At 44.1% G+C, this 16,720-nt stretch overlaps 1 protein-coding gene across 4 annotated transcripts in view; it reads left to right on the top strand.

Annotated features, from left to right (window-relative positions):
• Positions 1-16,174, top strand: part of ABL1 (ABL proto-oncogene 1, non-receptor tyrosine kinase) — a 120,024-nt gene extending 103,850 nt beyond the window's left edge. For all 4 annotated transcript variants that reach the window (XM_073314945.1, XM_073314948.1, XM_073314947.1 and 1 more), the window contains 7 exons: positions 2,554-2,638; positions 2,994-3,171; positions 6,022-6,206; positions 8,444-8,596; positions 9,229-9,318; positions 9,669-9,833; positions 12,416-16,174. In XM_073314945.1, coding sequence (XP_073171046.1) covers positions 2,554-2,638; positions 2,994-3,171; positions 6,022-6,206; positions 8,444-8,596; positions 9,229-9,318; positions 9,669-9,833; positions 12,416-14,112 — 2,553 coding nt within the window. In that variant the 3' untranslated portion in view covers positions 14,113-16,174. The remainder of the gene's footprint in view (positions 1-2,553; positions 2,639-2,993; positions 3,172-6,021; positions 6,207-8,443; positions 8,597-9,228; positions 9,319-9,668; positions 9,834-12,415) is intronic.
• Positions 16,175-16,720: the final 546 nt, after the last annotated feature.

Consider the following 16,720-nt stretch of genomic DNA (forward strand, 5'->3'; position numbering starts at 1 on the left):
CTGGCCTGGCTGGAGCTGCTCTGACAGGCTGGGCGGCACGGCCACGGCCTGCTCTGGGGGGTGGGGCTGAGCAGCACGGCTGCGGCTTGCCAGCCCCAGAGCTGCAGCTGCTTCGGAGGCTGTGGGGAGCGCAGCATGGCCTGAAGCAGAGAGACTCTGGCTCTGCTGGCTGTGCTGCCTCTCCTTGCCCCCTCTGTTGTGGGGAGGGGCTGTGTCCCACCTTTCCTGCTCTATACCCATTGATAAGCCGACCCCCTTCACTAGTACTTCCCTTTTTTACTAAAAAAAAAAAAAAATGGGCTTATGAACGAGTATATACGGTAGTTTATACAGAGAGAAAACAAGGGCCCAAAGTGACGTGTTCTGTGCTTCTATCACATATAATTGCATGGTGCTAGATAATCTGTTAGTGCTTGTGCATTTCTCACTAGCATATTCCACTGGAAAATCAAGGTATCCTAGCCAGAATGTCCTGTGTATTGAGTATTTTAAGACCCCAAAATAACAGAAGCTAGTATTGTTTGGGGTTGAAAGAATACTCACTAGTGAGCTGGCTATTCCAGTTTGGAATCAGTTTTAAAGCAATGAGAGGAATGTCATATCCTTTCAAAGAGCACTAACTCACTTCCTAGGTTTAGTTCTTACAGAGCAGCCTCTCAGTAACTGGACTGATGGTGAGCATTGCTATTGATCAAAAAGTGTTCTGTTTGTAATATAAGGTTATAGTTTTGATGCCATATGCTAACTAAAAACAAGAAATTTCAGTGTTAAGGCTGAGACACTTTCCTTATTTCATGTACTTGGGTATAGGAATGTCACACACAGATCTGAGATAACAGAAACACAATGTTATTGGTGGAGGATAGCTCAGGGAATGGATTGGCAATTGGAGACAAAGCTTTCTAACTTCTAGGCCATTAGTTTGAATCCAGCCTGTTGCTGATCGTGACTAAAAATTATTGTCATGTGAGGGCACTTTCATGGCCCATTGTAAAGTGAGCTGATCATCTCAGTCCTTTTCATAGTGCAGAGATATCTAGTTTACATCTATCACAACTGACCTAATGAAATCCTTGTTCATTTCCTTAGCAGAGAGGCCAGTGATTTGAACTGGTCATGCAACCTTAGGCTACCCTGATACCTCTGGAGGTGATCTCTTTAGGTCAGGGTTGAGATATATTACTGTGTCGTGCTGCTGACGCTGCTGTACCAGATCTGTGGTGTGATATAATTGAAATTGGATAAATCTGGTACCTTTCATGAACACTAGATTCTCAAACAAATAATTGTTACAGTAATTCTCTGTTTGTTTCTTTTCTGTTACCGCTTTCTTTGAGGGATAAGAGATTTAACACAAAGGAAAAACTGCCATCTTCTGTACAGAATGATCCTGGTGGAGTTTACATATCCAACATTAGATAAACAAGTATTTAGGATCATTCTGAAACTCTGATTAACCCAATTTCGTTTGCCAAAGGAAATGGTTTAAATTTCTGTTCCCAAGAACGTCACAGCTGTGTAATATTGACAGTGTCAGGAAACTACAGCTGCCAATTAAACAGTACCAATTCATAAAGGAACAGTAAATGATGGAGTGAAACTGTTTTAATAGAACTATCAGTGCTAACAACGAAATAGAGTACCAGCTAGGTCTACAGCATTAGCCATACCCATGTTATCAGCCTTACCAGCAGCAGCAAATCCCTTGCAATCCCTCTTTAAAACACTTCTTCTATGAAGCCTATCAGCATTAATCCACCAGTGAAAGAAACATTGATATAGAAAGAATAGTTGTATTTACAAGTATATTTTTGAACCACTTCGAAATGACCTTTTGGCCTTCCAGTGCACATTCGTTTTGGAATATATATTCCTTCAAATAAAGACAGTATCTTCCTTGTTTTGTGTAATTGCGAGCAACTTAATGACACTCAACAAATAATATGCAGCAACATCTAGCCAGAACATTTACATCACAGATTAGACTCTAAAAGCCAGGAACAAATTCATAAGCCATAAAACCTGCACTTTTCAGTTGTGAAGCAGCCACCGTCAGTTGTCACTGACCCAATCAACAGAGACGACTCTGAGTCCTTGAAATGGTGGTTCGTAATGGATTCAGGTAGCCTCAGGCATCTGCATGTGTAGCATTGTGCCTTTTGTTCTCATCTGTCTTCTTGCCTCATTCACCTCTTGTCACCCTAGTACTATTTCTTGTGGCATGAGCAAGTGCCGTCAGTCTTTTTCTAAAGATGGGAACTCTAAATGGGCTTCTCTAAGCAGATAATCTCCCTGCAGGAGAGGGGCCTACCACAAAAGGGGAAATAGTTATTTTGTGCCAAAAGAGGCTGATGGTATAAGAATGACAGTAGATCAGTTAAACAGAGGATCGAGCCCCACCCAGCAGCGTGATACAACTGCAGTAAGGAACAGTAGTTTTGGGACAGTCTCAGCTTACACCTTCAGTTTGCAGTGATTCTTCAGTCCACCTGCTAAAATCTGTTTCCACCTTGTGCATATTATCCTTGCTGAAGCTTTTCTTTTTCTGTTCAGGAGGACACCATGGAGGTAGAAGAGTTCTTAAAAGAAGCCGCAGTCATGAAGGAGATCAAGCATCCTAACTTGGTGCAATTATTAGGTGAGTGATAGAAATGCCAAGCAAAGGGATTTGAATTAAACCCTTGTGCAGCGATATGGATGTTAAGGAGCAGATAAGCTGCTTACTGTACCAAGGCTTCAGATACAGACACTTATTCTCTTGCAAAATTCACAATTTGTAAAAGTAGTACTTGATTTTAATTATCTTTTCTTCCTTGCATTTAAGATACAAGAGCCTAAAGCAGGAAATATAAAACAAACTGCTATCCGGTTTTTGGGAAACAACTCTTCTCTCCCCCCCCCCCCCCTCCACACACTCTTATATATGTCCCAAAGGGCAGAATCTGCAGACATAAACAATGTCTCAATGTGTTCTAAAATGCTGTGTTCCACAGGGGTATGTACACGGGAACCTCCGTTCTACATCATCACAGAGTTTATGACTTATGGGAATCTGTTGGATTATCTGCGCGAGTGTAACCGGCAGGAGGTGAATGCTGTGGTGCTACTGTACATGGCGACTCAGATCTCCTCAGCCATGGAGTACCTGGAGAAGAAAAACTTCATTCACAGGTAAGAATGACACTGAGTGCTCGCCCACTTCTCAAACTCCAGAAAGCTCTTGAATTTCAGAGTGTAGCAACATGGGATCTAGGTGCATCACTTACACTAACTCCTTGATGTGTTGCATTCTGATCCGGGACACTGCACTTCAGAAGACACTGTACAAGAGGCATCTCAAGACAGCCATTCTGCCATGGTGGTCGTTCTTACCCACACATACTGTGAAGGTATCGCCATGTAAGGTGAGGTAGTTAAATTGGCCCCTCTGTCATTTAAAGGTACAGAGATTCCTAAAAATCGTGGCTCTTTGTGAAATAGATCATCTCTCAGTCCTATTAAGCTAATGGTCAGCAGAATGACCTCTTCCCCAGAACTGTTGGCATTGCTATACTCATACTGGGGTTCCCAGCAAAGTCACCTTGCTGCCTTTTCATAGTGCTTTGATTTGTCCCCCTCCTTGTTTTCATCTGCTTTGGCGATTTTTTTCCATTATTGCATGAATTGCGTGTGTCTCTGTATTAAGCATCTTTGCAGTCTTAAAGTCTGGAGATGTTGACCTTTAAGTGTGCTGCAATTATGGTTAGTGCTTTGCATTCTTTGTCTGAAGAAATCACCTCCTAGCAATGTAATGAGACAGCCTGGATGGAGGCTTGAGAGTCTTTGCTGTTTTATTTAATACAACATCTTCTCCGTGGCACAGTTGTGACCTTTCCCACCCAATTAGCTGGAATATGAAATCTGTACATATGACTTCATAGAGACTTCACATGAGGATCATGTGTGAAATGCTAAAGGTTCCTTGTAAGACATATTTCCAGTGCTGCATGAGAACTGGGTTCACATGCTCCTGTCAATCAAAGTTAACATCTACTTGCAGCATCAGAGTTTTGAGCTTTCGATTTGCGCTGTTGTAAGATTGTCGTCCCCTCAACATGTAGCAAATGAACTTTACAAAATGTTTTGCAGAATCCCGTTTGTTTGCATGCTCTTGCACTTCATTTCCCATTATTGCTGATGACGCAAATATCTTCAGAAAACAGAAGTTTTCTTCCTTATAATCTGCCACCCCTGCATCCTCTTGCCCAGTTATTTCAGAGTTGTTGTCATAGTCCACATCCATGGATTCAGATGATGGGCTGTGACCTCATTGAATGAATCAAGCAGGAGTAGGAATGGGGTTGTAAAGAGGAGTTTTTATTTAGACAAACATGGTAGAAATCAGTGTTGATATGGGGATAGTCAGACCACTGCCTCACAGCTTAATGGGCCTTTGGTAAAATGTACTGTTTTTTTTTAAAGTTCTGAGTTCTGCAAGCGACTTTTTAAAGAGTAAGTATCAGAGAGAGGCAGATCTTGCTTAGATTTGAAGTAGACTCTTTGTTTAGCTTTGTAGTGAAATCAGTTTCTAACATAACCTGACAAAATCTGGTAAATTTTTACAAAATCTATTACTAGCAGATATGCTTTCATGTACGTTCACGATTTTAAACACGCAATGCACTTTGACCATATTAACATTATACATGACCTAGTGAGTTGCAGTCGGTGCATCCCTCACTAGCTGGTATATAAATAGAAGGATGATTTCAGTCAATTGTTGCCCACTGTTCTGCAAATCAGAATCGTGTGTATGAGGCATGGGGAATTGTTCCATAATCAGATTTTCCTAGATTATGATTGTCCATGTTGACCACCTTTGACCATCCAGGTCATCAGGATACAGTTTTTGTATTCTGTGTCAAAGCCCTTGCCTGCCATCTAGGTGGTGGTAGAATTGGTGTACCTAGTGAGCATATTTTCAGAATAAAGGAGTGTTGTGTCCTGAGGAATGCACTAGCTGTTTCAGAACAACTTCATTCCAGGAAATACTGTTACACCCTGACACACAACTAGCCGGTGGAATTCATTGCCACAAGATATTGAGGCCAAGAACTTAACAGAATTAAGAGAAGAATTGGACATTTACAGGGGTAATAAGAGCATACAGGTTTATGATAGTAAAGTTTTTTAAAGAGATTTGAAAGGTTGAAGGCTTGAACCAGTTGCTAACTTTTAAGAGGAAATTTTCCCTGTGGGCCAGTTATTCCTTAACTATTTATGCAGAGATTCTTGCACCTTTGTCTAAAGCAGCTAGTGCTGGCCACTGTCGGAGACCAGTACTGGACTGGATGGACCTACTGGTCTGACCTGCTGTGGCAGTTCCTATGCGTGCCCATCCACATCAGAAAGAGAGATACTGTATTTTCTGTTGCTTGCATTTTGTACAGATATTTTTTTGCTTTTTACAAATGGTATTGTATACTTATGGTAAAATAAAACTTCTTTAGTACAGTATGAAAAAGCACTACATTGGGTTGTATATTATGTGAGTTGATGTGTTTGGAAAAAATAGTTTGTGTGGTTGAGATTTAAACGTGGTAAGCATGGGAACTGTAGTGAAATTGATTTGCGAGATCCCTGAAACTGACCAATATATTTTCATTGTTTAAGTTGAGTGATATGTAAATAATAAACAGGAAAACTGGTGAGGATCTTAAACATCCTTTGTTTCAGTAATCTAAGATAAATTATAAAATGAGCACTGACACACTGGTCTTTATTTTTAAATTATTTTTATCCTGACGGTGGCAGCTTTTAATTTTTCTAAAAGGTTGTAATCTAATTTTAAAAAAAAAGTTTTGACGACAACCTTATCAAGTGGAGAGAACAAATAATCTCCCCCTTTCTACACCCTTAATACAGAAAAATGCATACAAAGTCCTGGATTTCTTCAATAATAAGCCAAGTCCTCTCTGCTGCTAAAAGTGTGATATTGTGAAGACTTTTCATGGCCTATTTTTTTCTTGTCTACTTTCTTAGGGATCTTGCTGCCAGAAACTGCCTTGTAGGGGAGAACCACTTGGTGAAGGTGGCAGATTTTGGTCTAAGCAGGCTGATGACAGGTGACACATACACTGCCCATGCTGGAGCCAAATTCCCAATCAAGTGGACTGCGCCAGAAAGTCTGGCTTACAACAAATTCTCCATTAAGTCTGATGTCTGGGGTAAGAATATACTTACATGCACATGAGATGACAGCCTTTTTCTTTCCTGGCTATAAAATCAAGACATTAAAAACTGTTTCTTCGAGAGAAAGAATGATTGGTGGCTGAACCAATCCCAAAGAGAGAGAGAATGATTGGTAGCTGAACCACTTTGGTCTGTGACCTTGTCACAGCTAATCATGTGTGGGCTGGTTCAGTGTTTGAATGGGAGACCTAAAAGGAAAACCCAGGAGCTGCACACTTTCAGTCAGTCAGGACTTCTTCTGAGGTTGCAATCCTGCAGATAGTTAAATAGACACGTAACTTCACACATGAGAGAGTAGTCCTCACATGTAAAAATTAAGCAGATGCGTGTTTGCAGGATAGGTGCCCTAGCCAGCTCTGAATCAATGCCATAGAATGGTACTTTGGGGCATTATGTTGTTGAAGGTTACTGGCTCTGTAAACTACTTTTAGGATGAGAGTCTGAGATGTTTAAACATGATCTCTGTGTGCCTAGTGATAGCTCTGAGCTCATTTTTAAAAGAATCCTTTGAATGAGATGAGAAGCAGAGAGAGAACTTGAAGACATGTTGATACTCTTGAAGAGCCTGGAATACTTTTGATAAGAACAGGATAGATAGCCTGTATGATATAGCCTAAGTCTATCCATTCTAACTCCCTAAATTCCTAGTGCACTTTGTCTGTCTGTCTTGAGGTTTTATACTGCTGCTGATCACCACAGTATCTGAGGGGCAAATTTTCAAAAGTGTCTAAGTGACCTAGGAATCCAAGACCCATTTGTATAAGTGACCATAGACATTTAGGATTCAGTGGCATGTAAGACTTTCTGAAGATTTGACCCCAAGTTCCTTCCACATAAAATCAGTTTGGCAGTAGTGAAGTGTCTAGTGGACTTCTGGCTGTTCTCCCTTTTCATCTTATGGCAAGTTCTGCTTGGAGTGGGGTTTTATTCTTAGGATGTTGAAAAGGGATTGTTGATGCTGTGAATGTTCTGGTGATGGCGACAAAGCTCTGGGTACTGTATTATTGGATAAGGTGTTGATTTTTCTTTGTGCTATCCTAAACCTGTGTGTGGTGTTGCTGTGAACAGCTGCCATGATCCATCAAGGATGCTGCTGTACTTCAGTGGTTGGGGTGACTCCTGTGTACATTGAAATGATAAAGCGCTTTGGGAGAAAAGGTATTCTAAACACGCAAGGTTATTTTTAATTAATATTGGGCCAAGTCCTGATCAGTTGGGATCTGACTCAAAATAAAGTGAGCCCTCTCCCAGTCACTCACTACAACTGCTGTGGGTGCAGGATTTTGCTAACTTTCATTCCACTGCCTGAGGACAGAATTCAAACAGAAATGCTCATGGAAGTGGCTGGTTTAAATTGCCCTTGGTTGTTTATCATGTAATATGATGCGATTTCTGTAGTTACGTAGGATTATAATTGCCTTCTCTTCAGGCTAAAAACAGAATACAATGACCGAACTAATTATGTGCAGGTTGTTGAACTGGTGCGGGGTCTGTCCTTTGTACTCTGAATCCCAGTTTAGTTGTCTAACCATGGGGCTCTCTCACATCCTCACCACAGTTCAATACAGAAAGGGCATCCCGATCATAGAAGTTATTTTTATTTGGCTGTGGTGCATTCTGTTAAACTTTCCTTGTAACCAAACTGTCTCTCATAGTTCTTGCCTAGTTGGCAGCTATCGCTGTGAATTCCATCACAATGTTGGGACCGCAGCTTTCCTTTCTGTATATCTTGATACTCCTAGAACGGGGGCAGCCCGTAAACAGTGAATCAATTGGACATGGGAATCCTAAAGAGAAAAAGGGAAAATAGAGATGAGAAGAGCAGTCAGATTTACAGCAAGACTGCAGTGTAGCAGAGAAGCAGTTTCAATTAATCCACAATGGCATCTCTTAATTGTGCCTTTAATAGGACTTGAAGGGTATCAAGACATTCAGGTTTGAGACAGCTGATACATTAAAAATTAGTCTAATTCTATCTTGTCGTATTGCAGGAGACTTGTCTGTGTTGATGAAAAAGCTCATTACATTACTTTAGTTTCTAACCTGCTGCTGAGCATGGAATTTGAGCCACCTAGAACAGGGAGCTTGTTTAAGTGCCCGGGAATTTTTGTTTTGTGCATCCACTTACAGCAAACTTGCAAGATTATTGGGGTTTTTTTTCTTTTCTTTTTTTAAAAAACAACTCTCAGGCCTTTTGATTTCTCTATTGCAGCCTTTGGCGTCCTGCTATGGGAAATCGCAACATACGGCATGTCCCCTTACCCTGGAATTGACCTGTCTCAGGTGTACGAGCTGTTGGAGAAAGACTACCGCATGGAGCGCCCTGAAGGTTGTCCTGAGAAAGTCTACGAGCTCATGAGAGCATGTGAGTCTTCTAAAAGCATATAGAGACAAATGTGAAAGCTGATGGAGCTCTGCAAAGAGGTAGTAGCACTGTACAAGGGTCTGGTTAAACACTGTGGCACAAGGAGCCTTTGTTAGTTTCCCATTGAAGATGCAGCACGTGGTTACAGTCTTAAACTCTGCTGTCCCAGGAAGATGTAAATGTTCCGAAGACATGCAGACTTGGCTTGGGGGTATTTCTTCTCTACTAGGAGTGGGAATTGTCCAGGTCTTGGGGAAGGTGTTGTTTAACTCAAGTTTCTTTGTCTCCTCTTTCCTGGGTATCTAAATAAAGAATTGGGTGTCCACGTTTGTCTAGGATGGGGAAGAGAGCCTTGTTAATTGTCTTGGGAACGACTTTTCTTAGTCCCCTTGGCCATTAGTCGTTTATGGTTGATTTTTTTTGGAGGTGTTGTGTAGGCGTAGCTCCCACTGGTGTCAGTGGGAGCTGAGGGTGCCTGGTGTCCTTAAAATCAGGTGGCTAACATCTAAATCTCAGCTTCCCTGCCTGTAAAAGGGGGCTGATGATATTAAACTAGTTTCACAGGGGTAGTGTGAGGCTTAATGAATATTTGTAAGGCTTGTTAGAAGTCCTGAGTAGAAGTATTCTTTCAGGCTGGCAGTGGAGCCCGTCTGATAGGCCCTCGTTTGCTGAAATCCACCAAGCATTTGAAACAATGTTTCAAGAATCCAGCATATCAGACGGTAAGTCCACTTGCACCATTCATCACACTGTTTCTGGGAATGGGGGCGATGGCATAAGTGCATTGTAACGTAGTTTATTGCTCTATCTGAACATCCCCACCAAGTTGCTTTGCAGTGAAGCTTTGTTTGTAAGTTGTACTTCCCAGTGTAAAAAAGATGGAGCAGGCAGATGCTTGTATTATTTTTGTTACCAACAGGCCTTCTGTCTGGCTGAACCCCCTTCCCTTGGGTGCTGTCAGCTTGTCCTTTCCCCCCTGTTGTCCAGAGATAGCTCAGTATTTTTGCCTTTTATCTCTACCCCCCCGCCCCTGCGCGCTTTCCTTGTGATCATTCTTTTCTTTGCCTTCCAGAGGTGGAGAAAGAGTTGGGGAAAAAAGGCATGAGAAGCGTAGTGAGTAACTTCCTGCAGGCTCCAGAACTACCGACCAAAACGAGATCATCCAGGAGAGCTGCTGAAAGCAAAGATGCCAGTGAGAACATGGAGATGGCGCATCCTAAAGGACAAGGGGAATGTGGTATGTTCTAGCTACAGCCATTATTCCCCTCCAGTGAGACAGACTGAAATAAAATGGAGGCCCAGACCCAGAGAGAACATGGGAAAAGTGCCTAATGATAGGTACCTGCTCTCTGGATGTGTCCTGTCATTAGGCACTTCTCTTCCTAGGTTCGCGATGGGTTTGGGACTCTGTTCCTGTAGCTCCTAGCACTACTTGTAGATTGCTAGCAATCAGTATTACTTGCAGATTCTGAGCTGCAGCAGCCATGCAGCCCAGGAAGGGGGGGATATCGCCTTTTTGTGTTCTCTCTCTACCTCCTGATTTCCTAGTTGGTTCAGGGACTGGTGCAGCCCCTGCTGAAAGTTAGAGCAGCCCTGAGGGCTGTTTTAGCTTACAGCTGCTGCCCATGGCGCCCAGTGGAGCAGTGCCATAGCACAGAATACTCTGAGCACAGCGTCTCCCTCACCCCTGTGTCAGGAGTTATCAAAGGGATAGGATAGGACTCGCTGCACTGTCCTGAAGCTGCTCCAGTGCTGGGGGAATTCCCAGCAGAGAGGAATCTCCCTGGCTGCCAGCCCCTTTACATCACCAGAGTGGTCTAAAGAGACTGGATCACTGCTCAGGATCAGGGCTCTGGTATATACGGTCCAGACTTGTCTGTTTTGAAACACTGAAGCGTATTACTTGTGGCAGATATCAAATATAGTTTCAGCAAGGGACACTGAGGTATTTACAAAATCTACCATGAAATTAAACAGCCTTTCAATCAGTTTTTCAAAGCGTGTAGTTTCCATTTTGAGGCAGTTGAAACAATGACAAAACATTGAGCATGGGCAGTTAATTTGTATCCAGAGCATTTTGAAATGCAAAGTTTAAAAAATAAAAAACCCAATAAAAATTTGATCTCTTGGTTCTTGCCAACTCCTGTTAAATGTGCCTGCTCAGCTGTCCCATCGGGAGTAAGCAGTATGTTCTGCGGACTTGGGATCTTGGAGATCTTTAGTACACCTCTGTGTACACACCTCTGTGTGTGTGCGTAGGCATACATGCATAGGAGAGAGAGAAGGTCACCACCGAAACTCCTCTTTGGGGTCACTTTTTATATAATACAGACACTTGATGGTTCTTCTGGAGAAGGTGTGTCTTGGTGCCATATCTGAGCCTGGAAGCTGTGTTTACTGTGTCAACTTCACAATAGGTACCTATAGAATGTCCTTTGTCCCTTCCCATTTCCAGTTGCTTACAAATATCCAAGACCTGTGAGCATCACTTCCCATCAGTAGCAAGCACTCAGTGAGAAATTTGAGTTTAAGTCCTGATCACTGAGTTGTTGGTCCCTGGGAAGGGATGTTAGTTAGGGACCTGAGTCATTGTTTTCTTGAAAAATCAGTGTTGAGAAGAAACATTTTTCATGTTGGTTCCTAAATGAGCAGAGGAGTTCACATACCCATATCTGCTCTCAGAAATGGGTGTCCCCTTCCAAATTTTTTTAAAAGCTCTTTTTGCTTATGCTCCTCCAGATGTGTTCAGGTGCATGTGACTGGTTTAAATACACATGTCCAAAAAAGTGTGACTTTGCAATCCTGAAATTTCCTTTTTTTTAAGAATTCCTCTCAACCAGGATCCAAACCCCAGAATATTTTCCAGAATATGACTATGTAGCATCCTCTTTTCCCTATTTAACCCTGCTCCATCTCCCCCTCTTGCTGCCTACTCAAGCTGTAAATGTATACAATACCCTGAAGGCATCTCTTCTGAATTAGGCTGTCTGAGCACTATTCTAATGCCTGACCTGTGAACGAGAGACCCTGTTGTTCAAATATTGGGACCTTCAGGACTCCTGACAAAAGTATTATAAACCACTATTCATTTTTGAAGTATTTCTCATGTAAGTGGAAAAAGGGTCACCCCGCTCTCCTTCCAGAGCAGTTCCACTGCAGCAGGCTGTTATCTCTGGATTCCTCCGTTGTGCAAGGCTGCCTGTCTTCACAACGACATGGTTAGGTGTATTCAGCTGCTAGAATAACCTTGATTTCTGCTTGTACCATACACTTCACCAGAGGATCATATCAGCTGGGGATTATGGACACCTTAGAGTAACCAAACAGGGAGATGAGTGTGTGGATACAGACAAGCCTTTAAAAAATGAACCTTCAGTCACATGGGAGAAAACAACAAAGGGACCAAAAAAAAAAAAAAGTTGACCTTATTGTTCGCTTACCCTCAACAAGGCTAGAGAAAACTCCAGATGTGATGTCAGGAACTCTGGGATAACGAGGGTTAATTTGAGTGTGTCTGAATTTTAAATGTAAATTCCTGTCTGACTGACTTAGTCAGAGGCCTGCTTGAGAAAACAAAGGGTGAGGTATTCTGGCAGGGCATCCTATAAACACTCCCCACCCCCAAGAATTCGTGTCCAAAGATTCTGGACCAAATCCAACCTTGGCTTCAGTGGAGCAGTGCCTGCTTGCACCAGGTCTGAACTTGGCCCTCTGTTTACAGAGCCTGCACCTGTTAGGAGGTGCTGCAATGTGATCCCAAAGGAAAGCAAACTTGTATTTCTTTAAGCAAAGCTCAGTAGAATCTTTTGTTCCTTGCAGACCCTCTGGAGCACGAACCTGCTGTTTCTCCCTTGCTCCCGCGGAAGGAAAGAGCTCCCCTGGAGAGCAGTTTAAATGAAGATGAGCGGTTGCTTCCAAAAGACAAAAAGACCAACCTCTTCAGTGCCCTTATCAAGAAGAAGAAGAAGACTGCCCCTGCCCCTCCGAAACGCAGCAGCTCCTTCCGGGAGATGGACGGCCACTCGGACCGCAAGGGTGGAGGTGAGGATGAAAGCAGGGATGCCAGCAATGGAGCCTTCATCGTGCCCCCTGCAGATGCCATCGATGCCTCAAAGTGCCAGGGCCCGAGCAATGGGGCTGGAGTCACTAACGGAGCTGTCACTGGGAACTCTGGCTTTTTATCCCCACACCTATGGAAAAAAAACAGCTCCATGACGAGCAGCCGGCTGGCAACTGGTGAAGAAGAGTGTAGTTCTAATGCCAGCAAGCGCTTCCTGAGGTCCTGCTCAGCATCGTGCGTGCCCCATGGAGCCAGGGACACGGAGTGGAGATCCGTGACGCTGCCCAGGGATTTGCAGTCCACAGTGCGGCAGTTTGATTCCTCCACCTTCGGCGGGCACAAGAGCGAAAAGCCAGCCCTGCCTCGGAAGCGGGCAAATGAGAACAAGACGGATCTTGCTGTCAGAGGGATGGTGACGCCCCCTCCCCGGCTGCTGAAGAAAAATGAAGAGACAACTGACGATGTGTTCAAAGACACGGAGTCCAGCCCTGGCTCCAGCCCACCCTCTCTGACACCAAAACTTGTACGCAGGCAACCTATAATCGCTCCTTCCTCCAGCCTGTCCCACAAGGATGATGGCATCAAATCCAGTGCCTTAGGGACCACTGGGATGACAGACCAAGGTCCTACTGTCAAACCCAACTCTGCTGGGGTTGTGGTGGCCAGCAAGGCTTCTATAGAGGAGCCAAGGATGAGGAGGCTCAAACAGACTTCCGAGTCATCAGGAAAGGACAAGATGAAGTTATCAAAGCTTAAACCGGCCCCTCCGCCTCCACTCTCCTCAGCTTCCATCGGGAAGCCTGGAAAATCATCCCACAGCCCCAGCCACGAAGCAGCAGATGCAGGGTGTGGTACTAAATCTAAACAGGTGGCTCAGGTTGCAGACACTGCAAGCAGTGACGCTGCCAAGCCAAACCAGGTAGGGGAGGGTGTAAAAAAGCCTGGACTCCCCTCTGTACCAAAGCCACAGTCCTCCACAAAGCCGCTGCTGACCACAGCGGCCCCAGCCCCCTGTTCCTCATCTGCCCCACCCGCCCCAAGCGGGGACCAGCCGTCGTCAACAGCCTTCATCCCTCTCATATCCACCAGAGTCTCCTTGCGCAAAACCCGCCAGCCTCCAGAGAGGATAGCCAGTGGCACCATCACCAAGGGAGTGGTACTGGAAAGCACTGAGGCCCTGCGCGTGGCCATCAACAAGAACTCCGAACAAATGGCGAGCCACAGCGCCGTCTTGGAGGCTGGCAAAAACCTCTACACGTTCTGTGTGAGCTACGTGGACTCCATCCAGCAGATGAGGAACAAATTTGCCTTCCGTGAGGCCATCAACAAGCTGGAGAATAACCTTCGGGAGCTCCAGATCTGTCCGGCCACCGCTAGCAGCGGCCCTGCAGCCACGCAGGACTTTAGCAAACTTCTCAGCTCGGTGAAAGAAATCAGCGATATTGTTCAGAGGTAGCAGAAGCCAGGTAACACTTTTCGTTCATTTCTTTTTTTTTTTTTTTTTTTTTTTTTAAATTACAGGCCAAAGCCAACTGCAGAGAGAACTACAGCATAAGCGCAATGGTAGACTGACAAAGGACCCAGGGGCCTTCAGTACAGGGATGTGCAAAAGGCCCAGACTGTGGAACACAGCCCTACTGCCTAAAGTAGGGTGTTCATCAAGATGCACTTTCCTCCCTTTCACCGAGGTGCCCTGTCTCTCTCATATGCAAAATCCTCTGGTCTGTGGAGTTCTTGCCTTGTGGATTACAAGTCTAAATGCTGAGGTCACACCAGGCCTTTTTATAATATTTTATTGTTTTGGACAGAGCTTTAAGATGGAACCCGGACTGACGGACGCTGACATTCTGCCTTCCTCCTGGAGGAATTCCTACTGCAATTTGATTCCCTCCCCCGGCCCCTGTTGTACACGAGGATGAGTGTTTGAATAGCAATATATACCCTGCTTTCCTGGGGTCACAGTGTCCCCTTCCCCGCAGGCACATCCATGACACTAACACCACAGATTTGGAGGTGACGGGGGAGTTATTAATGAAACTTTGTCATGAAACAGAATGCTACGAAATACGTTTACGAAAATCCTCCCTGTGGTTCTGTCGGTGACCCTTAGCTGCTGGTCAAGGAATCCATGTTTCCTCATGTCCGAGAGCCCCTGACGAATCACTGTGGGTTTGGAATGGCACGGATGGTCCCTCTGACTGAAGTGGTACAGGAGTCCGTTTGTGGATCTCTTTTGGTAACGATAAAGGAGTGATGTTTTTGAGGAAGAGCACATCCATGCTTTGCAGATGCAAAACACTAGCCAGGTTCAAGCTTGGGGGAGTGGCAAATCCTTTGTGAGAGCAATGAACTGACTGCGTCGCTGGGTGAGGGAGAGAAGGGTGGCAACAGGGGGAGGTGGATTAGGATGAATTTAAAGATACCACTGTGCCTCCAGCCGTGGTTTTAGTTGATTTTGTGCATCCCAAATGGGCATGAGCTGATGCATCAGCAGAGCTGTTCTTTGTCTAGTTAGATTTCCAGCCACGTCAAATTAGGTGAGCTACATGGGAGTAATGAGCTCAGATAAGGGCTACATCAGACCTGGACGCTGCTCTCTCATAAGAGCCCTGGTTGGAAGAGGAAAGCAGCTCGTGGCGAGCCATTCCTTTCAGTGTCTGTACAAAATCCCACTGAAGAGTTTAAAATCTATACATAGGGTTTTGAAGTAGTTTATTTAATTCCAGTGGAAACCTTGATCACCCTAATGATCGGGTGGTTCTGTCCAGGATTAAGCAGGGCTCGGAGAAGCCTGCGGACCCCTTTTGCCTGGGGTGCACCTCTCAAGGAGACTGTCGAAGGATGCCACAAACTTCTGAACCTGTGATTCCTTGGCAGCCTTTCCCAGTTCACTTTGACCCTCCCAGTTAATCCAGCGGGTTTGGGGACTAACTGTGACTCCCTGTGTTTTTGAAAGGACAAGACTTTAAAACAATTAACAGTGCAATTTAACTCCTTTCACTCGGGACAAGAGAAGAAAGCAATCTCCCCACTTCATTCCCCCAGTATCTCCTGTGAAACCCCACCATGTGTATCTTAAACACTAATTGCTTTCGATGATATTTTATTTTTCCTCTTATGAACTGTTTGTTTTGTAGGTGGTTTCTGATCTTTTCTATGCTCACACCATTCTCGCCCTCACAGATCACCTTGGTGTAACACGTGACAGTCAAATAAAAAACAAAACACCACAGGCTGCCTTTACAAAATACAAACATACATGCAACAAAAAACCCACAAGCAAAACAAACAAAAACACCCCACCAAAAAAACACCCCTTGGACTATCTCTTTTCTGAGGTACTGTTTTAACTTTGTCGATAACATATTGTGCCACTATATTATACATTTGTATCTCAGTATTACACACTTCTGTAGACTTGTCTTTTTTACAATGTGTAAATAGCTCTGTCCTTTGTTTCTGTAATACCAAAGGGGCCGTTTCCCCTTTATTTTGGTCCAATACAGATTGTTTCTGTACATGGCTCTCCGTTTTTTTTTGTTTTTTTTGGGGGGGGGTGTTATTTTTTATTCTGCGCTCTCTTGCATAGTATATTTAAAAATAAACTGTGTCAAAGAAAACCAGGAGTTCATTGGTCTACTGGCAAGGCTGCTTCAGCTTAGATGACCTCTGTCTGGTGCAAGCGTCCACAATTCTGCTGCTGAAATGAGACCCCCTTTCTGGATGAAATATTTCACAAAGGCCTTTCTGCTCACCATGCTGATCAGAACCAGCGGGCAGCGAGTTACCAGAGTCTTTAGAACTAGCTCTGAAAATCATACGGGGGGAAAAAAATTTACAGAATAAAGATCTGAATGTGGTCCCTTTTTGAAGTCAGGGTTTTGCCACTGACTTCAGTGAGAGCAGGACTTGAGCCTAGACTTTTCTTCTTCCGCCATGTGTTTTGCATTCAAGATCTAGTCTCTATTCTCTCTTCCCCTTTGATGTGGAGGGGCGTCCCTCTCCATTCTTCTAAAACAATGTCTAGCTAATCCATAGTTGGTTCCAAGGTATGTGCTTGCTGT

Source organism: Lepidochelys kempii, chromosome 16, assembly GCF_965140265.1.
Source record: "Lepidochelys kempii isolate rLepKem1 chromosome 16, rLepKem1.hap2, whole genome shotgun sequence".
Classification (NCBI taxonomy): Eukaryota; Metazoa; Chordata; order Testudines; family Cheloniidae; genus Lepidochelys; species Lepidochelys kempii.